The sequence below is a fragment of the Phascolarctos cinereus genome, unplaced genomic scaffold, assembly GCF_003287225.1.
Source record: "Phascolarctos cinereus isolate Bilbo 61053 unplaced genomic scaffold, phaCin_HiC Scaffold_4;HRSCAF=312, whole genome shotgun sequence".
NCBI classification, from domain to species: domain Eukaryota; kingdom Metazoa; phylum Chordata; class Mammalia; order Diprotodontia; family Phascolarctidae; genus Phascolarctos; species Phascolarctos cinereus.
In genome coordinates this window covers 458,107,242-458,132,909 of record NW_027555847.1, presented here as the reverse complement: position 1 = coordinate 458,132,909, position 25,668 = coordinate 458,107,242, and the positions used below count along the sequence as shown (strand labels likewise).

At 36.5% G+C, this 25,668-nt stretch overlaps 1 protein-coding gene across 4 annotated transcripts in view; it reads right to left on the bottom strand.

Moving 5' to 3' along the window:
* STAU2 (staufen double-stranded RNA binding protein 2) overlaps positions 1-25,668 on the bottom strand; it is a 431,723-nt gene that overhangs the window by 53,511 nt on the left and 352,544 nt on the right. The window contains exons 13-14 of one of the 4 annotated variants that reach the window (XM_078153358.1): positions 15,978-16,134; positions 13,444-14,046 (exon numbers count right to left, since the gene is read on the bottom strand). The exons of 2 other annotated variants lie outside the window; for them this stretch is intronic. In XM_078153358.1, coding sequence (XP_078009484.1) covers positions 13,958-14,046; positions 15,978-16,134 — 246 coding nt within the window. In that variant the 3' untranslated portion in view covers positions 13,444-13,957. Of the gene's footprint in view, positions 1-13,443; positions 14,047-15,977; positions 16,135-25,668 lie in introns of those variants that run through there. One more of the 4 variants, XM_020971014.2, reaches the window with a different exon arrangement.

Sequence of the window (25,668 nt, the reverse complement as noted above, 5' to 3'; positions counted from 1 at the left end):
TTCCAGAAAGGTAGTTGCAATATAAATTCCCAATAAATGAATTTGGTTTTCCTACTGACATACTGGACATATGTTCTCATGAACAAAATATCCTGATAGACTCAAACGAAAACTTTTGGTTTGAGGATTAAGATGATGACCTGTCCTTGGCATATTAAATACTGTAGAACACAAAATCAGAATCATAGAATCTCACAATGGGAAGTTCCCTCACAAGCCATCTAGTGCAACCCTCCCCTCTTCAATATCCCCAAAAAGTGGTCATTTAGTCTTTGTTTAACAAGCTCTCAGGTGACAGAAAATGATATTGCTGAAAAGAGTCCATTACACTTTTTGAATACTCTAATTTTTAGCACTTTTTTCCTTTAGAAAGGTGAAATGTGCCTCTCTCCCACCCATTGCTCTTTGTTTTGCCCTCTGGGGACAAGTAGAATTAATCTAATCCCTCTTCCACATGACATACCAGAAAATCCCTATTGGGTCCCACTAAAATATTCTTCTTTGGATACCATGGCTTATTAATGTCTTTTTTAAAATGTGGTACCCAGAACCAAGAATAATACTGCAGAAGTGGTCTGACCAGGGGAGAACACAGTGGGACTGTCATCTGCCTTGATCTCTTAATAGCTTTTTTGGCTGCCATATCACACTTGACTCACATGTAACCCACAAATCTACTTACACCCACAGATATTTTTCAGATGAAATGCTATCTAACTACACCTCCTCTATCTTGTACTTACGAATTGAATTTTTGAAGCCAAGTGTAAGACCTTACATTAATCTTAATAAATTTAAAATTGTTAATAATTCAGTCCAGTGTTCCAAATTGTCAAGGTCTCTATGGATTTAGAATCTGTCATCTGACATGTTGGGCAATACCTCCCAGCTTTGTAGTATTTGCAAATAACATAAGCATGCCTTTAGCCAAGTCATTGGCAAAAATATTAAACAGTACATGATCAAGCACAGTTCCCTGAGGCATTCCAGTAGAAACTGTCTTTTAAGGTGCTGTGAAGCCATTAATAGTACTCTTTGGGTCTTCTCATTCAGTCAGGTTCAAACTACTCATTTTATTATTATCTAGCCTTCAACTCTTCATCTTGTCAAAACCTTTACTCAAATCTATTCAACCAAATTCTACAACAGTCCAGTAGGCCTGTTAAGGAAGGCACTAAGGTTAGTCTAGCATGATTTGTTGTTAAGGTAGCCATGTTGGCTCTTTTTGAACATTGCTTCCTTTTCACTTAATATCTTTATGTTAATACATTCTAAAATTTTGCCAGGAAACAAAGTAAAGTTCATCGATCTGCAGTTTTTAAATGAGATCATTGTAAAGTGCTTAGTACAGTGTCTGGAGCACAGTAGGCACTATCTAAATGCTAGCTATTGTTGCTAGTGTTATTTTCACACTCGATTCTCTTCTTTTCTTGAAAAATAGGATATTTGCCCTTCTCTCATTCTTCAATATCTTTTTTGTTTTCAGGATAAAGAGCTGGCAGGAAGAGCTGGGTTTAAGTCCTGACTGACATATACCGGTTGTGTGACCCCGAGCAAGTCACTTCTCCACTTGTTGGTTACGTGGTTTTTCTCAGTTCACTAAACCAATTAAATTATAGGTCCGGGTCCTAATCTTACCCCATTCCTATGTCTATCCCCGTCCTTCAAAGATTACTGATTAGGTATTTATATCTACAAGTAGAGTTTAGTTAGTCTAAGCCTAGTGATTTGAAAGCATCAGGGACATCTAGGCACATTTTTAAAAATATCCTTACTTTGAGTTCAACTCCCTATTAGCCATTTTTTGTTCTGTCTTTTATAAACCAAAGATCATTCTCCTTGGCAGAGAAAACAAGTGAAATTGGATTTAGTTATTTCTGCCTTTAGATAGATTGAGAAAGCATTTATTAAGCACATATTATGTGTTAGGCACTATTAAGCACTGAAGATATAATTACAAGTGAGCAAGACATTCCTTGTAGTCATATAACTTTCATCCTAATGGGGGAACAGGAAAGTGGAAGAAAGGACAAGATATCAGTGGTGGCATGCTATGGAGACGGCCAGGAAGTGGTGTGGAGACCTGGTTTGGGACAATCCAAGACAAAAACTCACCCATCAGAATCTGACTTCTCAAGGATAAAGTCTAAGGGTCTGATGGAAGGAAGATGAGGATGATAACCCGAGAGCAAATGACATGGAGTGAAGATGGCCTTATCTCTATTGCCCATTATCACTGTTCTGTCCACCATGAGTATCATCACATACCTTCTTTGATTTCCTCTTTTTTCCAACACAGCTCTAAAGTCATCTTTTTTTTTTGTCTTTAGCATTCCTCACCAGCCTTAGTTTATTATGAAGTTCTTTAACACTCCTGACATTTTCAGAGAACGATGCTATATATAACTTTAAAAAACCAAAGTTGGCTAATGAGTCTCCTGGGTATTCACACCTGTCTCTTAAAACAGGTGCTTCAAAAAAAACTTGGACTTTAGTTCTTTTTGTTTTTTCAGAATTTCATGCTTGAAGGTTTCCATAGGATGTGTGTCTTACTATACTTAGGATTTCTCTTTTTTCTTATTGCAAATTTTAAGATGGTATATCACTTTCTCAAAGGTTTTTGTCAATTCTACTTCAGCAACCAGTTCTTCTTGACTAAACTCTTTGCTGGTCAGAATCAGGTCTGGAACAGCACTTATCCTCATTACTTTGTCCGCTTTTTGAAAGAAGGACTCTATATCATGAAGTCATATTCAAACACACACACACACACACACACACACACACACACACACACAAATCTTAATCCTTCCCCTCTCTTTTTTATGTAAAACTCTTCTGATTAAGTTTGCAAGACTCCAAGCAAACACATTTTACTGATCCTCCTCAGTGCCACTCCATCTCTGGGCAAGAACACATCATTTCTATGTTTTAAGCTCTATCTAGAAATCCAAATTCCTTTCTTAGATGCCATCTTCTTAACTAGCTGTGTGCTTAAATCAACATATATAATCATTATTATATTTGTATTCTTACAATTTGTTATGATTTCAGAATTTATAGTAATTTATTTATTCTAGAATCTTTGCCCATGGATCCCCCAAGATCAAATTTCTTTCATTCCTAGCAATTTCCTCACTCTACTCTTATAGTTCTCCAAACTTTGCTCCCCTCCTTGTTTTGTCCAAGTACATTATGGTGGGTGGGTGGCATTATTTTACTTAATTAGTAAATGCTATAGTCAAACACAAAGCGTATTACAATCTAAAACTTACATTTTTAGGCTTCTAAATATGTAAAATTATTAGATGCTTTATTCTGCAAAATTAATCACATCAAATTAATTTAAAATGATTCCTACATTTTCATTCCTTTGACTGATAGACTCTAAGATATGTGATACTATTTGATATCATTCATTTGCATTCTTTATCATGTTAGTTGCACAGAGGAAACCAATCAAACCCCTAAGACATAATCACAGAATTAAAAGAATTTTTTTCTCAAATAGCCTTGCTAATTTGATTCCTACCTCTAACTATAAAAATGGTGACTCATTCTTTTCCAACTCATCCTTTCTCTTTAGCATGTCTCTTTAGCCTATAAGAAAAGAAATGGATAAATGAGATAGAGTCTATAAACATAATGGCCACTTATCATTTAGTAAATACTCCAAACTTTTAAACTAGTAATGCATAAGACCTGATCCCAACTTGGCCACCTGTAGAAATGGAGAGAGAGAAACTGCCTTTTTGTTTCCAATTACAAAAGGAGTCAGTTTGTTATATAAATCTATTTTCCTTTCTGATAAAAGCTCCAGAGGTTCAGTCACCTGGTATGGCTCAAGAACATGGAAGATATTTTATATGTACTCTGAAAAAGGGAATGCTGAAAGTTTTACCCAGATACAATCAGAACCAAAATGGTGTAACCCAAACTCTTAATACAGACAGAACAGGAAGAAGCTGATACGAGTCAGTGGGTGAATGGCATTGGAGAAGGACAATAACACTTGACATTAATTATATATCGTCCCACCCAATCCTAGTCAGGGTATATGCCAAGAAGTTCTTACATTCCTGTGGCCAGGAAACAGGGCCACACTAGAGTTTCATGGAAAACAAGAGTGCATTATAAAACACTTTAATCACTACAGTTTCTTGCAAGGAATAAGTAATTTAACAAAAATTATGTGAAATATAATCAAATTCTGACAATAAAATATTTTTAAACAAAATAAATCTACTAGATTAATTCTTTCTTGATTAGTAGCATAAAATTAATTTGTCAAGATTTTTGTGCCCTTATGCTTAAATGAAAATCTAATTCAAACAGAATAACAAAGCACAAAAGAGACTGTCACTCTGAGACCCTGAAATTATGAGGGAAGACTATGCCATCCTCTTCCTAATCAGAAATGTCAAAGTATAATTTTTTTCATGAAGAATGTGCCAAAATTTATTTTATTTCTTTTCATGAAAAGGACCTACAAAAAGTGTTTATATAATCATATACACATATATGCATATACACACATAAGCATCTACACACACATACTTTGTTGTCAACAAAGGGGCTTTAGAAGATGTCAGCTTCAGAAAATTCATTATGCATACTAAAACTAGAAATTCCTTTAATATTTTATTGCAATATTCATTGAAATATTTCAGTTCTTTTTTAAGAAACAGCTTCAAAATACTTCTAGGTTAATTAAGATTTCTGGTACTCACAAGCAAAGGGGTCGAATTTGTACTCCTGCTCTGTGTCAGGAAGTTGAGCCTCCTACATATCATTAAGATGATACCCTCCACAAAGAGCTCCAAACTGCAGTCCTAACACGTGCACAACTCCCACTGAAATAAAAACCAAACACCAAACTCATCCAACTCTGCCCCCCTGATATCACTACATTCCACACATGCTGCTGTCATCACATCCCACACCATGTTGTCACAACATTCAACTGGCTGTTACTAAGGGCCTTGGCATGTTACAGAATATGTGCATTAAATAGGAATTTTTAAAACATATTTTAGAAATACCTGCCCTTGTCTTATCTTCTTCACGCAATGAATGGGACTACTGTCTTGCAACTCTTATGCAAGCATGTCTTTCTTTGACTCACCAAGGTCTCATGCTACCACTGGCACAAGGCAGTAAATACACAGTGGAATCCAGAGGAATGCTATTTAGAGGAATCTAGTATAATTCATAATTAGATCATTTCCTTTCCACTAGACTATACATACAGGTCATCAAAAGTACATCATCTTCATCTTCTCAACACAGGTTGACAACTCAAAATCAGATTCAATTCAAATTTCTGATTTTTGTTTTTTGAAAGCTGTTAAGGATTACACCTCAGATGCTTATATATGTTGGCTGAAATCTGCTGGGAGAGAATTGATAAGGAAATTTTCTACCTCTACCTCTTTTCCCCTCTCTGTCCTTGTCATCTTTCATTCTGCATACTCTCCCTAGGCAAACTAATGTATTTCCATGGCTCCATAAGTCTGGAGCTAGAGGAGACTTTTAAGATCCTCTCACTCATTTTTCAGATGAGGAAACTGAAGCCTAGAGAGGTTAAAAGAAGTTTTTGACAGATTAAAAAATTGGGGTGGTTTGGACAAGATGAAATTTGATAGGGATAAATATAAAGTCTTACATTTGGGTTTAAGAAATCAAATTTACAAGGAAAAGATGGGCAAAACATGGTTGAACAGAAGCTTATCTAAAAAAGATTTCTGAGGATTTTAGTGGCTAACAAGTCAGCTAACAAGTCAGCAATATGATGTAGCAGTCAAAGAACTAACGTGATCTTGGATTCCACTGAAGGAAATGATGGTCTTGCTATACTCTGCAGTAGTTGGATGGCATCTGGAGTACTGTGTTTAGTTTTGGCCTAAGTCCTGACATTTTTTGAAGGACATGGATAAGTTGGAGTACATCATGAAGAGGACAACCAGGATAGTGAAGGGCTTGAGTCCATGTCGTAAAAGGATTGGTTGAAGAAGCTGGGGTTGTTTAGCCTAGAGAAGAGGAGACTCATGGGGGACATAATAACTGTCTTCCAGTATCTTAAGTGGTGTTATGAAGAAAAGGTGATGATAAGGGAGTATATTTAAAGCATGAGGAAAAGCTTATGCATAGGCATGAATGATGAGGGAGGGAGGGAGAAAGGGGAGAAAAGAACAATAATTTATTGGGAGCCTACTATGTGTTGGGCACTGTGCTAAGTGCTTTACAAATATTATCTCATTTGATTTGAAATGGAAATGGAATGCTAAGTTTGAGGAATAGCAAATGGGCTGGTGTGGCTGGAATGCAGTTTGTGTAATGGGAAGTGATGTAAAACAAGCGTTTTAAATTTTAAATGCCAAGCTGAGGAGTCTATATTTTATCCTGAAGGCAACAGGGAGCCTTTAGTAGTTCCTGAGCAGAAGAAAGACATGGTAAGACTCATAATTTGGAAAGATTATTTTGGTAGCATTGTAAAAGATAGTTTGGAGATGGAAAAGATCAGAAGCTAGGAGTACAATTAAGAAGTAATAGTACAGACTAGAAGTAATAAAGGCCTGAACCAAAGTATTGACCATTTAAGTGAAGAGGAGACATGTAATTGGTATTGTGGAAAAAGAACTAATGAGATTTGGCCATTGATTTTGCATGGGACAGGGGGAATGGGAGAGGAAAGAGCTGGGGATGATTCTAAGATTGCTGAACTGGGTGAATGAAAGGATGATGGTGCCCTCAAAACAGAAATTTTGAGAAGGGACATGTTTGAAGGACAGCTAATTAATTCCATTTTGTATATGCTGGGATATGTATAATGGAAATGGATACACACACACACACACACACACACACACATAATGGATATGTATATCCATTTGTAGATATCCAACAGATAGTTGGTGACATGTAAGTGGGAATTTAGGAGAATGACTAGAGTTGGATATATAGATCTTAGAGTGATCTGCACAGAGGTGGAGATGATGATGATGATGATGATGGTGATAATAATAGTAATAGTCAGCATTTATTATAGAGCTTTAAATTTTACAAAGTACTTTATATACATTACCTTATTTGATCCTCACATCAGCATTGTAAGTTAGGTATTATCATTATTTTTATTTTTATTCTCATTTTATAGATGAGGAAGCTGAGGATGAGAGGTTAGTTGATTTGCTCAAGATCACATAGTAGGTATCTGAGATAAGATTTGAACTCAGGTCTTCCTGAACCCAAGTTCTATGCTTTCTCTCAGTTTAACCGCCAAGAGAACCAATGAGCTCACTGAGAGAGCCTGTTGGGAGAAAAGAGGACACAGGACATAGGCTTCAGAACATCCACAGTTAAGAGGATGGACACAGATGATGGTCCAGTAAAGGAGACTGAAGATAGGTCAGATAGGTAGGAGGAGAGGCAGGAGAGCAGTGGCACAAAAAACCAGCAAGGGGAGTAGTCAACAGCATTAATGCTGAAAAGAACAATTAGGGAAGAATGAAAGGATTTCCAGATAGCATTGATGGCCAATTGAACTCATCTAATATAAATTTGTGGTGGGCCCTGTTAGCATAGTTGTGTGACTTTAGCAGCATGCATATAAGAATGAAGAAACATTGCTGAACTGAATTTCTTAGTGATATAGCAGACTTAGTTTTTCACTAAGTTTCATTAGTTTTTAACTTAAGGGATAAGGAATACTTATACTATAGTCTGGCAATGAAACATTTAAAAAAGGACAAGGTTAGAGAAAACTCACTTAGTGAGTCAATATTTTGATGTATGTATGTGAGTCATCCCTCCTGTTCAACCTGTATGCGCAATTTTGGCACAGAGTGAAATATTTTATACAACAGTTTTCTTGAAGTTTGATGGCATCAGGCTCTAGATCTTCGTTGCCTCTTCCTTGGAAGCTGGTGATACTTGACCATCTCACTACATGAATAATTGAGAGGGATGACTGAAATTAAGATTAAAGGTAGCCATAGCAGCAGCTGTAGCAATATTTTGGGAAATAGACACATTTAAATGGGATGGAAGGGAAACTTTAAAGTATTCTTTGCAGGCTTTAATCACCACTAAGGTTCGTAATCTAGACCTTCTTCTGGTTTCCCAGTTGCTTTGGGGATCCCAATGATGGAGTTAACAGAAGCACTTTGTTTTCTCTCAATCTGGCAAAAGAGCTATGGGTTTTATCTGAGGTGGGATTCGTACTCCTTGTCTTCCTAATCTTCAGATTCAACTATTTGAAAATAATCTCCCTAAGACTGTATGGTAATATTGTAATGAATAAAGTACAAGTCAGTCACTCCCAGATAAATTTCTAATATATTTCTGAGAAAGATTCAATTCCTATTGATTAGCAGGTGATAGTACAACTTTGTTGGTACTCCTCCAGCCCTTTGAGGACAGTGCCATCTTTTGCTTCTTATTGTATCCCTTGAGTGCAAAGTGCACTCAAAAATGCACAGTAGCATTTTAGTTAGTACTTAAAAGAAGCCATTGGGGCACCTAGGTGGTGCAGGAGATAGAGCTCTGACCTTGGAGTCAGGAGGACCTGAATTCAAATCTGGCCTCAGACACATGACACTTACTAGCTGTGTGACCCTGGGCAAGTCACTTAACCCCAATTGCCTCACCAAAAAGCAAAAAAGAAAAAAAAAAGGAAGCCATGGAGTGGAGGAGGGAAAGAATTCCAGGCCTGGGGGACAGCCACAGAGAATGCCTAGAGCCCAGAGATGGAGTGACTTGTTCATGGAACAGCCAGAGGATCAATATCACTAGATTGTAAGAGTACATGTTGGGAAGTAAGGTGTAAGAAAATAGAAAAGTAGGAGAGGTCTAGGTTATGAAAGGCTTTGAATGACAAAACAGTGGATTTTGTATTTGTTCCTGAAGGCAATGGGAAGCCACTGGACTTTATTGAGTAGAGAGGTGATCAGACTTTTGTTTTAGGATAATCATTTTACTGGCTGAACATAGGATGGACTGGAGTTGGGAGAGACTTGAGGCAGGCAGACCTACCAGCAGGCTATAGCAATAATCAATGTGTGAGGTGATGAGGGCCTGTACTAGAGTGTTGGCAGTATCAGAGGAGAGAAGGAGCCATATCTAGTATAATTATGCTAATAGCAGGGAAGGAGTTTAGCAACTAGAAGCAGGAGGAAAGTAGGAGGAAAAAGAGGAGGAGAAAAAGGAGGAAGAAGCATAAAAGGATGAGGTAGCATGCTTTCACCCATCTGGCTTGAGACTTCATGGAATGCAGGAGAACTCTAAAGTAAGAGCCTGTAGGGATGGAACAGGATAGAGGAAATTGGATCTTCATGCTTGGGACTGCACACATTCTCACCCAGCCACACCCCAATCTTCTATTGTTCCTAGTCCTGTTTCATTCCAGCCCTTCCCACTTTGTTAATAGTTTCTCTTAGCTAATAGTTTGCTGTTAGTTTCAATTTTGTTAGTTCATGCTACTGTCACATCACCAGTCTTAGTCCTACTTACTCATAACTTCCCTTCCTGTTTCCCTTCAGAAACAACTGAAAAATACATTAAGAAATTTTTTTTTCTTACTTCTTCCCCATAGCGGCTGGGATTGCCATCTAAAATGGAGGTCTTACCAAAATTATGAAAAACCATAATGTTATTTCAGTTTAGTTTAGTTCTGAATAGTACCTAGTATCTTCAGAATAAAACAATACACATTCTGTTATACAAAGTTCCTGACTTACAAAGACTGTTATACTGGCATGTGTCACCCATGTAGGTGTCATCCAGAATTGTTTTTAGTATTGATACAATTTTTACTAATTAACTCAATCCTATTTGGAGAAACTAAGCTTGGTTAAATTGAACATTCTCTTCACAAATAATAATTTGGGGCTTATAGTGGCTTCTCATAGAACCAGAATTAGAGCTAATATTCTTGCTTTCTGTTTCAAAATCTTACAGGGGTGGGGAATCTGAGGCCTCGAGGCTACATGTGGCCCTCTCGGTCCTCAAGTACAGCCCTTAATAAAAGGATTTGTTCTATAAAGTTTGGATTCGGTCAAAGTGCAGCACTTGAGGACCTAGAGGGCCACATATGGCGTTGAGGACACAGGTTCCCCACCCCAGGAATAGGCTGTTTCAGAATACCTCGCTCACTGAGCTTGCCCTATTCCCTGGCTTGTAATCTCTGCTTTTTAAAGTAAAGCTGTTCAATGTTCATTTTATCTCGTCTACCCCAGGGCATTAGATTTATATGTAGGGGTCCTTGATCTTAACAACTTGAGAGGAAGCACTTCTTAGATACTCCAGAATTTAAAAAATTTAATTGGAATAAAAAGAACTTTGAGCATATTCCAATTTATAATAATAATAGCAGCACACATTTTAAGACTGTTTTGTACTTTTTCAAAGTACTTTCAAAATCTCACAAATATTGCATAAATACATGTAGACATGTGATAATATACATTATACATATATGTTATCTACAGCATCCTCCATCTGTGAAAATGATAATAATTCTGACTCTTGAGTAGAGCAATGCACTGTTAGTGTTATTTCCAATAGTGGAGACAGATTTACCATGATCCATCTCTATCCCATTCAGATTGATGGCATGAAAATGCAAGATAGCTAATAATTTTATAACAGAACACAAAAGGAATTTATTCCTTGTGTTTTTCTGTTAGCTTGTTTCAAATAATACATCTATAAGTTAATCAGTTTTTATGTAGGAATTTCTGATAGGATCATAGATTAAGAGCTGGAAGGGGCTTAGAGGCGATTTAGTCCAACCCCATGGTCTTACAGAAGAAACTGAAGCCCAAAGAAGTGAAGGGACTTGTCCAAGATTTCACAGGTATTAAGTAGCAAAGCTAGGATAGTAGAAGATACTGTTTTATGATAAAGATTATAAAAGAAATGAGTCTTTAATTAGCCTATTATGTTAGATATGATGATATAAAACAAATGTTCACAGTTTAGGTTTCTGAGTTTTTCTCACTGATCTGAATCTTAGCTTGATTTTCTTCCCAGGCCTTTGTCAAAAGTTTATTTGTTGATACATAATCCAAGAATTTTTAATTCTTCCTTTTACGGGAAGTGTATGCTGGGAAGGCAATTGAGATACCACCACTACATTTGTGAAAGTGATTTTCAAGAGGTTCAGATTCCTTGGTCTAGAGATTTATCTCATATCTGAATAAATAAAAGTCTGGTGGCTTTGAAACTATTTCTAATCAGTGAGCAGCTGCAAGCTAAAGGTCTTGATCTGTAGGCTCTAAGGACAGAGAAGGATAACACCATCGGTCTTAAAGGACTGGCCTTAACCATTCACTGTTTGGACCTTGCAAAACGTGTTCCAGTTGCCTTTTCTCTTTTTATTATCATCATCATCTTGGAAACTTTAAAACAGGGCATCTTGAATCTTTGCATCATCGTTTTGATTTGGACATGAAATCTCTCTAGTTCACGTGAACTGGCTATCTCTCAGGAAGATGCTGGGGCTGATGAGGAAAAACTCCATGCTGCATACTAGCTTGTTTCAGTTTTTTAATTAAACATTTCAGTAACATTGGCTAATACAGGAGACGCTTCTTTTATTTATTTTTTTCCACCTGACCTCTGTTTTTATGAATGTGGTTAAGAAAGAGGCTGGCAGGGAAACTATGATAAAACCCATTCAGTCCTTCTTGTCTTCCATTCTCACACTAAAATGCAAACTTGGTTCTCAGCAGTCTCCACTTTCTATCTGAATCCTTTCTGAATGAAGGTTCTTGAGGCTGCTTATTATTCTTTTAGAGGCTGACACCTATTCTCTATTCTCCTTAACTTTGAATATCATTTTTCAAGCTTTCTGTGAAGTGCAGTTACACTTCTATGAAGAGAATCCAACTGCCAGTCTTGAAAAATTCTTTGAAACCAGTAACACCAGGTGCTCTGTTCCAGAAGGGAGGGCAGGCTGCTCCATATAATGTACAATACAACATTTGTTCTGAGGCAGCACTGGATTAAAACACACACACACACACACACACACACACACACACACACACACACACACACACACATAAACTCAATAGCTCAATGTTCTCATTAAGCATTCTAAAGACTTCAGAAAATGCAAGGAAACTTTCAAAACACAGCACAAATAAATGGAAAAGAGACAAAGGAAACATTAAAAAAGGAGTCCAAGTTTAACATGGTTTATCACAACATTCTTAGTAGAAAGGAAATGGGATGAAGTTATATAACAGACTTGCAAACATGAATGATCTCTTTATGAAAAGAGAATTTACACATATTTTATATGCATAGTTTTTATAGAATTAATTTGTCTTTGTCATGTTATCATGTGACAAAGATAACATGTAGGAAACAGAGTTAATTGGCCATTAGAGTTTGTTTCACTATTTTCTCAGTATAATTTATCAAAGTCATCTCCAGCTTTCAAGATAAGGCCTTACAAGGAAAACTATAGCATAAATATCAATAATGATGGTTTCAGTGCCATTGTGGTCTTTCACAACAGTATATTTACCATACAAAGTAATTGTGCACACCTCTGAACAGAAAGAGTGACTATTTCTTTTTCAATCTTCATATTGTCTTGAGTTTCAAATGCCAGGGAACTAGAGAAAAGAGAAGTTGTCAGAGAAGTTTGCTGACTCCCATCCTACAGCTATGAGAACCCTACCTCTGAATGTGGAGGAGCAGGTCTACAGTAAAAGCAAAGATATATTATTTTATCTGACTCAATGTGTTTTAATTAAATGCCAAATGTCAAAATTCATTTAAAGATTTCATGTTCCTTCACCTATTTGGTATTATTTTAGTTAATCTTTAATTATGTTTTTCTATTAACATTTCTCTTCTGACATCCTGAACATCTCAAATCTTCATGCCCTGAGCTTGTCTATGATTCATATACTCCTTCTGGTAACTTATGATCATATATTGCTGCCAGTAACAATTTTTCTCACTATGAATCAGAGTGAAAGAGCCCTGGATTTGGGAGAAACTCCAGAAACAATTTCTCTAGTTTTCTATCTTGGGTTCAAATCACACCTCAGAAACATACTGTGTGATCTCTCTGTCTTCTGTAAAATGAGGATAAGAACAGGGTTTTTTGTGAGGATTAAATGAGTTAAAGTATGCAACATACTTTATAAATTTCAAAGCACTCTTTAAATGCCAACTATTACTACCACTAATAGTAACCACAATTACTATCTGACTAAGACTTCCTCTATAAATAGTTATAACAGGCCTTTGCTTGACCAATTCAAAAAGGAGAGAACCCATTACCTGAGTGATTCCATTCTTCTTCTGAATAACTCTAATTATTAGGAAGTTTTTCCTTAAACTATATCTAAACCTGCTTCTTTGAAATTTCATAGGATCATAAATTAGAGTAGGAAGACTACTTAATCTTTACCTAGTCCAAACCTTTCATTTCACAAATAATGAGATCTTCTTTGATAAACTTTTGGAAGGATGAAGACAAGAGTTGTACAAGATAGGCACACATGGATGGCTTATGGTCTGCATTTTTGATGGTAACTCCAGAACTGATATGATCACAGATTCATTTAGGCATTTAGCTATTCTTTCAAATTTTATTGTCTATGCTTTTTTTTGATCATGGCTTTCAGATGGTCCAATAATTTTAAAATTCTCTCTCCTGGATCAATTTTCCAGGTCAGTTGTTTTTCCAATGAGATATTTCATATTGTCTTCTATTTTTTTCATTCATTTGGATTTGTTTTACAGTGTCTTGATTTCTCATAGAGTCACAAGCTTCCAATTGCTCCATTCTAATTTTTAAGGAAATATTTTCTTCAGTAAGCTTTTGTACTTCCTTTTCCATTTGGCCAATTTTGCTTTTTAGGGCATTCTTCTGATTGGCTTTTTGGACCTCTTTTGCCATTTGCATTAGGCTATTTTTAAGGTGTTATTTTCTTCAGTATTTTTTTGGGTCTCCTTTAGCAAGCTGTTGACTTTCTGAGCAGTAAGATAAAATGGAATCACAAAACAGAAAGAAGGACCTATCTATGAAAAAAAATCACAGATAACTATCAAAACAAATAAACTGGAAACAACTTATATTCAGCAACTGATAAATAACAATAAATTAAAATATATTAATGTAATATATTACAGAAGTATAAATTATAAGTATGACTCATATGAGGAAATATAGAAAGACTTATAGAAAATGATGAGGACCAAATAATCAGAAATAGATCTATATACATACTGACTATGATGACAAATATATTTTTTTAAAAGATAGGAAAACAGAGCCAAAGATGATATAATTTTGGGAAAGACTGGCAGGGGACACAGAACAAAGACATTTTCTTTGCTTGTTTGTTAATTAATTTAGTTGGTTTTGCCTTCTTAAAGGTTAGGGTTTAGGTTAAGACTTTACCTGTTGTTTTATATGTTTATTGTTTTAAAACATTAACATTAAGCTTGTAAGTTAAACCATTAAAAAAAAGATTCTATAAATATGCAGTAAGTGAAAGGAAAACAACTCAAAGTTTACTATCCTTAAAGAAAATTAAACCTACTCTTTGAAAAGACTAGGGAATGAGGAGTGGGCAAGGAAAGTAGCAATCTAGGGCACAGTATATAGCGGGGAAGGTGTGAGATAAGGAACAGACTTGTATTGGTTTTTTAAAAATAAATGTGCATACTTTTAACATCAGAAAATTCTTCATTCCATGGCATATACTTACGTATTTTGTAATAAGTAAAATATCCAGTTTTCTGGATTTAGTTTTCTGGGGAAAAGAGTACATTTAACAAGAACTAGAATAAATATGTTTGCCTGAAGACTTGCTGATCTGATAATGAGAGCTTTAAATGGAAAGTGAAAGAGAAGGAGAAAGGAGCCAAATGAAACTGTCAAACTGGAATATGTGGCATGTGATAGATACAACAAAAAAGGAAGATTAGGAGTTGAGCTGTCCAGTTAGTTAACAGAAAAAAAACTATTCAGAAGGACAGAAATGATACTCATGGCCTCAGATGTTTATACGCATTGCAGTGTAATAAACAAAGTTAGGTAATGTGGTGGATAGAGTGCCAGGGCCTAGAGTTAGGAAGACCTGAGTTCAAATCTGGCCTCAGACACTTATTAGCTGTGTGATCCTGAAAAAGTCACTTAACCCTGTTGGCCTAGTTTCTTCAACTGTAAAATGAGCTGGAAAAGGAGATGGCAAAGCACTGTAGTATCTTTGCCAAGAAAACCCCATATGAGGTCATGAAAAGTTGGATATGCCTGAAAAGGCTGAATAACAACATCAAAATAAAGTGAAGATCATTAGATGAGGAAGTATTTGACTTCACAGGTACCCTCAAGATTTGTAGAAATGTGATATATGAATGGAATGTGATAATGGAAAAATGTTTCTCTTAAAAAATAAATTAGGAGCAGCTAGGTGGCTCAGCTGACAGAGCACCAGCCCTGGATTCAGGAGGACCTGAGTTCAAATCTGGCCTCAGACACATAAAACTTACTAGCTGTGTGACCCTGGGCAAGTCACTTAACCCCATTGCCTAACCACCCCCCCCAAAAAATACATTAGATTGATGTTGGTGGTGGGTTGGAGAGAGGGACTGGAATAATATGTTTTGAGAAGATGCATAGGATTACTGATGAGTTTTTAATAAATTAAAACTGTGCTAAGGCTTTTGGGACATCCTAGGTAGCTCTCTGAAAATCTTGGAATTTAAAAGCAAGAATGATGGAAAGCACTAGATGAAGGAAAAAAAGGAAGGAGAACCACAAGCCATATATTTGTGAGACTGACTGCAAGAACAGATGAAAGAAATGGATGACAAATTCCTAAGAAAGACAATAAACAGGCAAAGGATAAGGTTATGGTTGTGCTGGGGAAACGAAAATGATCTAGGCATCTGCTAAAAGTCTCACTCTGCTGAAAGTACAGTTTTTGGTAAATATTTGGAATTACCTTGTTGATAAGTTCTTCTTTTGGAGGTGGATGAAACAATGAGAAGAGTTTCAATTTTGGACCATATTCTGATGAATTCAGTGGAATAGCTGATTGAAGTTGAAATTACTTCCTGATAGGCTAAAAAGGGGAACACTGGGCCTAGTCTGATGATGTCCTAGAGATAAAAGATGAGTTAGTTTAACAGGACTCTCAAATGGGAAGTTCTGATGATGTACTCATAAACGCTTCTTATGAGGAGACTAAGGTGGCTGCAAAATGAGTTCAACAATCACTTCATATTTTCTTTTTTTTGGCTAGGCAATGGGGTTAAGTGACTTGCCCAGGGTCACATAGTTAGTAAGAGTTAAGTGTCTGAGGCCAGATTTGAATTCAGCTCCTGCTGACTCCGGGGCTGGTGCTCTATGTACTGCACCACCTAGCTGCCCCTATGAATTCATATTTTCAAAGAATATATACAAAAGATGGCCACATGTAAATACAAAAGATAGCTACTCCTTGAAGTTGATGTAGAAGAGATTCATTGTTTAGGTAGGCACGGGACTAGATGACCTTTAAGACCCCTTCTAAGGATCAAGCTATAATTTTATTATTTTCTTTAGTAAAGCCTTCCCTTCTCTCTTACTACTAGTTTTTTGATATGGAGAGAATCTGAAATTTTGTTCCCTAACTGTGGTCTTCTTCTAACCTCACAGCATAAAATATTAAATTGTAAACTAGCTCTAGATTGGTGAAGCCTAATCACCCTGCTACTTCTGTAGGCAAATATATGAGCTGTCTCCCGAAAATGTTCACCTTTTAATTCCAGTTGAAAGCATGGCATAATGGAAATAATGTTAGATCTGGATTTTTAGTTCTACTTAATAATAAGAACAGTAAATGCTAAAGACAAAGTATTGTTACATTGAATCATTTTGCTAATCAACTGTGCCACATTCATTCATTCAAAATGTAATTTTGAGTAGGTATTATGGGCAAAACATTGTAGGGGAGAGATTTTGCCTTTTTGCAGCAGAAGGTATTCTTTTGTATGCCTTCTCATCAAATAGACACTTTAAACAACTATAATATATAAAGAATTATTTCTATTTTAAAAAGACACTGAAAGAATTAGAATAACACTAGTGTCCTAGCCCAGTAGTGACCCAGAAAGAACTAGCTCCTTTTATAAAACTTGTGTGTATAGAGGTGTTGGAATGGTCATCACACAGCACATCCAGCTTCATTTCTGTTAGCACCACACAGGTTGCCAATTTGGCAGGAGGGATAGCTGAAAAAACAGGCCTGTTAGGGCCAGTGGTCAGTAGAGGGAACTCAGTATTAGGTGATCTAGAAAGGAGAACTTCAGGTTGAAATAACATTAACCTGAAAGCAATGACAGTGTAACAGAATAGCCCACCTGACAAATGGCTAAATCAGAATTTTCAAGGAGAAAGCACAAAGCTCTTCATCCAAAAAAAAAAAAAGATAGACATAATGCGTCTCCCATGACCCTTATTTCCTCCATCTATGATTCTTCATCACTTTCATTTTCACTTCCTTAGCAACACACCAGCAACCTTACGATAGCTCGAGCAACTTTCTTTATCTTTTTCATAAAGACCCACTTATCATCCTGAGTCACATATTTACAGGGCCCTATTCTCTGCTACTACTAAAGCCATAAAATAATTCAAGTTAATGTGTTAATAATGGCTTAATTGTCCTTACTCCCCGTTAGCATTTGCAATTTTATAGTATCCATCAATGCCTTTATCAAATGGAGTATTATGGGAATTTTAGGCACCATTGAACAGAGGTAATGGAAGAGATATTTTTGAACAAGGGGGTTGTTGCTGACATCTTTCAGATCTTAATACAAAGATGGTTACCTAATCTGCTTGTGTCTAAGACTCATTTTGTAGATATAATTCAAGAATGACAATGGAGTCAAGGAATACAAATCACTGAAAAGTAAAAAATAATAGGTTTTTTCCTAATCAGTAAATTTATAACGGATCGTGTACTAAAGTGGGAAATCAGTCAAAAGACTAGTATAATGTGCAAAGAAGAGATGATATTAAGTTTGATACAAGCTTTTCAATTGGGTAACCTCTGATCAAAACAGCATGACTGACTCCTCTTTGCATAGAGATATTTGTTATATAGGACAATGAAATCAGAGGAAAGCATTGATTCAGAATACATTAAACACAATGTCCCTGGCTTGCTTATTTTCCAGTGAAATACATTCTTTTTTGGCTTTGTGTGATTAACTACAGGTGTGTCCCATTAAAAAAACAGAAAATGCACACATAAATACCACCCCCACTACTAACGCTATATAATAAAATGAAAACTTAGGGAGCAATTATTCACAATATGGAAAGTTATTAACTTTACAAAAACATTTGTTTAAAAACTCCTTTAAATGTCTTCCCTAGTATATTTAAAGTATTATTTAGTTTACAAAAATTATTTTAAAGCAAATGTGCAAGTTGTCTATAAACGTTCAAAGTTGTAAGTGAGGTATACATGTATAACAAAAAATAAACACTTCAATATACTTTTTTGGACTAGAAAAACTGAAAGTATGCATACTTGTGGGTAAGGAAGCATGAAGACTCAACTTCCATTTCCATTATATTGAAATATATCTTTATGCTTAACTAAACTCATATTACACAAATAGGAATCAATTAAGTATTTAATAATTCACCAAAAATGACATAATTAAGATTTTTAGCAAAAAAGAGCTCAGATATCAAGGAGATATAACTCAATAGCCACTTTAAGAAATGAAACAATGTGCCATAGGATTTTTTCATAATTCTTGGTTATTCTGGAAATAATATCAAGTAACAAGGAGAGTACATAGAAGAATGATAGAGAAAGAAATGCTTATACAAAACTAGAATTCCTAAAATAGTATTGATAGTACTGGTAGTTTAAGAAATCTGTCAGTGATGATCTTAATAAAGCTGGCAATGCAGATTGACATTACTGAAGATAAATCTAAGTAATAGTCTGAAAAATTTCTGTACTGAAACCTTGCTGGGAGGCAGCAGTATAATGAAAAGAGTATAGGGCCAAGAATAAGGTCTTTAATGTAGGGTTCTTGATTTGACACATACTAGCTATGTGACCTTGGACAAGTCATATGAAACTCTGCTTATTTATCTATAAAATCTGCCCTGATTATCTCATAGTATATAGTACAGGAAACTGCCTTGAAATCTGCAAAGTTTTATTCAATTTAATTCAACATAAAATATCAAGTGTCTACTCTGTGCAAAGCACTGGGATAAGTGATAGCAGAAGATTAGATAAGTCATTCCCTGTCCTTGGAGCTTACAGTCTAGTAGAAAGATAAGATGTATACAGATACTATTTATTTTTGGACCAAGTGAGGGACTCTCTCTATTAACAGAAATCAGCCACTGGGCTGCAGCTTACAACCTAAAAGAGTTGCCTGGCAGGCCATGTGGCACGTGGTCCTTTGATAGGTGTAGAAAATATGGAGAAGTTAAAGTGACTCAGTCAAGGTTACGGAGCTAATTAGTGACAAAGTCAGAATTAAAACCCAGGTCTCGTTGTTCCTAGGCTCAATGCTCCTTCTATTACCTCACTATTACCAAGAAAATAAATAATGGAGACATGGGATTCTTTATCCTATGTAGTAGGATTGTAGTACAGTATTGCCCCACTTATGTCAAAACTTTGAGCAAATTCAGATCTCATCAGTTTGTTATTCTCTCCACTGGCATAGTTCAACACTCCAGAAAAACTTTTAATCCTGTGCAAACATTATTTATACCTTTCTATAAATCCTCCATAGAGCATCCACTCAAGCTGCACTGTTTTCTTAAATTATTTGTTAATATTTTGTGGGTACTAGTATAGCACTGAAATAGCTTATTCCTTATTCCTCATAACTGACCCACCTCTTTTTCTAATCAGTGACCCTTTGGGTCACTTTCACTTTTAATTTTTATACAATAAGAATCTTGGCACCAGGATTCACAACTAAACTGGAGATTACTGATGTCAATTGGAACCAATGGGAAGATAATGGTGTAAAAATGACATTTTTTGTGCATGTAGCAATAAACACCTTGGAGTCAATGAAAGTGTGGCATAATTCCCTAAATATGATTTAATCTGATCTCTTCTTCCTAATTTAATTCTGATCCCAGAACAATGTTCATGTGCACGGCCAACATTAAAGATATGAACTAACTCAACTGGTAGATTAAGACTGCACATCTTAATCTAAGAAATATGCCATTTGTCTTCCACTTTGTTTTTCCATCTTATTCAAATAATTTTTATTGCATTGAGGGGGCTTTGTAGTATTCTAGGGCTCAAAAATCAGTATAATATCATATATTCATAGGCACATTTGAAAAGTGTAACTATTGATAGGAAAATCTTGTGCTTTTTAGAATCTTCACAGGATATCCTCCATGATTTAGGTGAATGGATGTCTCCCTGTTTTATGTCTCATTTTATGAAGATACTCAGCAAAGCACTAATGAAACATTTCTATGGTCACTGTCCCCTCTGTCATGAACTTCAAGGATAGGGAATACTGTAGAGGAAATCTAATTTATATTAATATTTTACTGAGTCAACGTAGCTCTGGCTAGTAGTTATGGGGAAAAAATTGTCGTACAAAATAGCTTAAATTCAACTTTCCCTATGAAAACAGGACTTCCTGTTCAGTAAATTGCTTTACAACCTCCTATTTCCATAGGTATCGATCTTCCCTCAACCCTCCACAAATTTCACTGAAGTATTAGCCCTGAATATCCTTCCTTGTTATACTATCACTAGTATAGCCTTACACGCTGAGTCTAGGCTCTTGTTGTTCTGGTAGTGATCCTGAGGGACCTAGGTATTAATGACTCAGTTCTTTCTCAGGTTATCTGGCCCTAATCTCTGCAGATCTGTTGGTAGCCTTACAAGATGGTATCTTGTAAAGTGTATCTATGAATAATGTTATGCTGGACGTTCAAGGTCTGTTGCATCTGTCCCTACCTTCTGCATTTCTTGAGATACAATGCTTATGAAAGGTTAAGTCTATGCATTTCCAAAGATAAAGCTGAAACCATTAAGATTATTGCAAACACTGTTCAAGGGATATTCTGCTTCTAGCTTTGTAACTAGGTTTTGTATCTACCTCTGCCTAGTTTAATATTTACACTAATAAAAGCTAGTATTGATATAATGCCTTAAGGTTTACAAAGTGCTTTACGCTAAGTTTTTTCTAACTATAGAAATATTTATTTTATCTCACTTGATTGTCATAAAAACCCTGGGAGATAGGTGCTATTACTACACATAAAGGCCAGAATATCTCGTGTGTGTGTGTGTGTGTGTGTGTGTGTGTTGAGCATAAATAGCAACAGTAAAGACATACTGAAATAACGTACTATTGTACTTTATTCCTCCCCTCCCCAAAGCCCCTACTGTTATTGTTTGTCCTTTGTTCTCAAAGAAGACCAGTGACTTCAGAAGGGTGATATCTTGACTTGCAAGTGAATCGGATTTAAGTGAGTCAGAGCTGGGTAAAATCACCTCTCCTCTATAGCCATCAGGGTCTAGAGTCAAGACATAGGTGAGGACAACTGGTGATGGCCCTGAATACAATGGAAACGGCCTTTTTAGGCTCAGGCCTTTCCCAGGTCTTGGTTAGTCTGAGGAAACACCTATTCAGTAGATAAAGGTGGGTTAAGAGTTGAGGCAAAAGATGGCCTATTACTGTGGATGGCAACACCATCCTCCCAGTCCCTCAGGCTTGCAACCTAGGAGTCATCCTGGACTCCTCACTATCTCTCCCCCATGTCCAAGCTATTGCCAACACATGTTGATTTCATCTTTGCAACATCTCTCGAGTATGCCCCCTTCTCTCCTCTGGCACTGCTACCAGTCTAGTGCAAGATCTCATCAACTCACACCTGGATTATTGCAATAGCTTGATGGTGGGTCTGCCAGCCTCAAGTCTCTCCTCCAACCACTGAAGTGATTTTCCTAAAGCACAGGTCCCGTATTCAATAAACTCCAGTGGCTTCCTAGTGTCTATAAGATCAAACACAAAATCATCTGTTTGGTGTTCAAAACCCTTCATAACCTAGTTCCCTCTTATCTTTCATCTTCTTACATGTTACTCCTTGCCACATACTCTTCAATCCAGTGACATTGGCCTCCTGGCTCTTCCACAAACAAGATACTCCATCTCTCAGCTCCAAACATTTTCTCTGTCTCCCATGCCTGGAATGTTCTTCCTCGTTCCTGCTGACTGCCTTCCATAGTTTCCTTTAAATTCCAACTAAAATCACTTCTTATACCAGAAGCCTTTCTCAACTCTTCTTAATTTGAGTGTCTTCTTTCTTCACTAGTTTCTATTTATCCTGTATATAGCTTGTTTGTACACATTTGTTTGCTTGCTATCTCCACCATTAGACTGTGAGCTATTTAGGAAATTGACTGGCTTTTTTTTTTGCTTCTTTTTGTATCCCCAGTGCTTAGCACAGTGCCTGGCACATAATAAGCAGTTAATAAATGTTTATTGACTTACTATACTGCTGCTTCTTACACATGGTTTAAAGTTCTGCCATTGTAATCTATTAAAAATAGAAAAGTTGTGAAAAGCACAAACGATCCTACATAATTCATAAATCTTAGGAATATAGAATAGTATGATTTAGAGTTGGAAGAGGTCTAGGCTCTCATTTTATAGATAAAGAAATAGAGTCTCAAAGGGATGAAGGAACCAGCCTGGAAGGAACAAAGCACAACAGATACCTTTTCTGATGCTCCTTAATAGCTGCTGCTGCCCTCCCTCTTTTGAGTACTTAACCTGCATATCCTTTATATCTTGTTTACATAGAGCTGCTTACATGTTATCTCTTCCATTAACCTGTGAGCTCCTTGAGGGAAAGGACTATTTTTTGAATTCCTAGAGCTTAGCACAGTGCTGGGCACATAATAAGTGATTAATAAACATTTGTTGACTGACTGACAAATAAGTAGCAAGAAACAGATGTGGGATTTCAACCCATATCTCCAATTTCAAATGCAACACTCTTGCTTCTATATCCAACTTTGTCCTACTGACATTGTGATATTGTGATGTAGTGACTGAGGATTATAACGATCAGTCTGGGTCACAAGAAAGATTCAATTATGTTCAGGAAACTTTATTAAATAAATGGAAATTTGCAGTAAATCTTGCAAAATATTTCCACCAAAACCAGTTAAAAGTAAAGCATTTTGATGTTTAAACATACACATTTTAGTTCCCAGGATAATACAGAATTTGACAATTCTCACTTAAAGATATCATAACAATGGAAGCAAAAAAATGCTGTGTAATGTCTTGAAAACATCTATGAAAGTTATAATAATTATTAAAGAAATGCATGATGGTCTACATAGGAGGCTAACACTGCCTTTAGTGTGAACAAATTTATCATAACAATAAAAATCTTGAAAAGATATGCTCTTAAGAATAAACATTCAGTTCAGGTATGATATGCAAAACTGGTACTATTAAACCAGATATAGCACAAGTTTAAAAGTATGGTTTATTACTTAGAAATTTCTTAAATATTTTGGATTAATTACATCACTTTCAAAGTATCTGCAAACAAGACTAAGATATATATATATATATACATATATTAAAACATTTTAATAGATCTCTGATTTCACTGCCACAGACACTCCCTTAACTGTTCTCATGGATTGTATAATCGCCTTTATGCCAATGACTGCCATATCTATATCCTATGTATGCAGCCCTAGTCTCTTTCCTAAACTACAGTCACACATCATCCATTGAGTGCTGGATGTCTCAAATGAAACTTTTTAATCTTACCACTGTCCCAGAATGTGCTCCTGCTCCAAACTTCCTTCATCCTGTCAGTCAATCAGGATCATAATTTCAGTCATTCTTGACTTTTCTCACTTCTGTAAACTGACATTACATTTCCTACCCCTGAATCTTTGTGCAGGTAATCCTGTGTCAGGAAACAACCCTTCCCTTCTCATCTCAGCCTTGTAGAATCCTTAGCCTCCTTCAAGACTCAGTTTAGGTACTATCTCCTCTGTGAAGCCTTTCCTTAGCCCTTAAGTTTTTTCTTCCTCCTGAAATTAATTATATTTACTCACTTCTCTACATGTACATCCCACATCCTGTCACATTTTCCTCACATCCATTCCTTTCTCTCCATTCACACTGGTTACCATTCTAATTCTGGTCCTACCACTGTATTCCTTGTAATAAGTCTTCCTGCTTCCAGTTTCTCCCCGTTTCAATAAGTCAATCCCTCACCCAGCTGTTGCAATCATCTTCCTAAAGCAGAGGAGTATCATATCAACTCCTGGACTGAAAAACTTTCAGTTTTTTGTTACCTCTAGAATGCAATGCAAATTCCTTAGCCTGGCACTTAAGGCTCTCCACAAACTGGCTTCAACCTACCTTTCATACTTATTTTAAATTACTTCCCTTCATGAACTTTACATTCTAGCCATACTGGATTATTAGCAGTTCACCAAACTTGACATTGCCTCTCCTACAGGTGCACTTGCATAAGCTGTCAGCCAGACTTGGAACGCACTCTCTCCTCACTCCTCTCTGCCTCTCAGAATCCTTATCTTCCTTCCAATGTCATCAGCTCAGATGCCATATCTGCCCAGAAACATTCCCTGCACCTCCCAAGCATTAGCGATCTTACCCTCCTTGAATTACTTTTTATTTATTTATCTGTGTATGTGTTATCTCAACCAAGAGAATATCAGCTCACTGAGGGTAGGGATGGTTCTTTTTTTTTCCCTTTTATCTTCAGCAATTAATATAGTACCTTGCATATACAAGTCAATAAATATGTAAGGGTGAAGGAGTTTTGTTAACTAAACATCCCACTTAAAAGTAATGACCTAGCTTAGGGAGAACACTTTTTGATGAAATCTATCAGAATCAGCTGTGAACTAGGCCTGGCTATTTTCTTGACTCAATCAAAGACATTTAAAATAGGTGGGACAGGAAGTGTCTTCCGACTGTCTGAGGGGTTCGTCCCCAAGAGATATGAATGCCTGACAGCAGAGAAGGGAGAGCATTCCAGATAAACCAAGATGAAGAAATCCATTGTAGGGAAAGAGAAAAGCCTCAGCCTAACTTTTGGTCTCCTCTCCCCTCCTTGCCTAGGGGAGCCTGGTGAACGTTGAAGAAGCTAAATGATCTAGAATTTTTCCTTAGAGTCTTAGCAGCATCTCTAGAATGGCCCATGACAAAAATAGAATGCAATGAGAAAAGCAGACTGGGCCTCTACACCATACCTATGGTGAATACTTTGAGGACTACAGAGAAAGGACTTCAAGACCTGAATAACCCCTTTGCCAAATATGCTCTCTAAACTTGAGCCCACTTTCCTCTAAACCCTGTATGTACTTGTGGGACAGTGGGTCGTAGACTTTTTGGAGAGATGTCTTGTTCCAAGAGTTCCTAATACATCACCTTAGTAAATAGCCCTTTATAAAAGCGAATTAAATTTCAGTGACTGACATCAATGATGATCATGGTGAGGCCTTAGGAGCTACAGTATTAGAAAGGCACCCCCCTCCATTGCTCAGGATTAACTCTAAAACCCTGATGGGATACAGCAGCCATGATCTGGAGTCCCAGTATGAGTGGAGGTTGGGTTAAGTA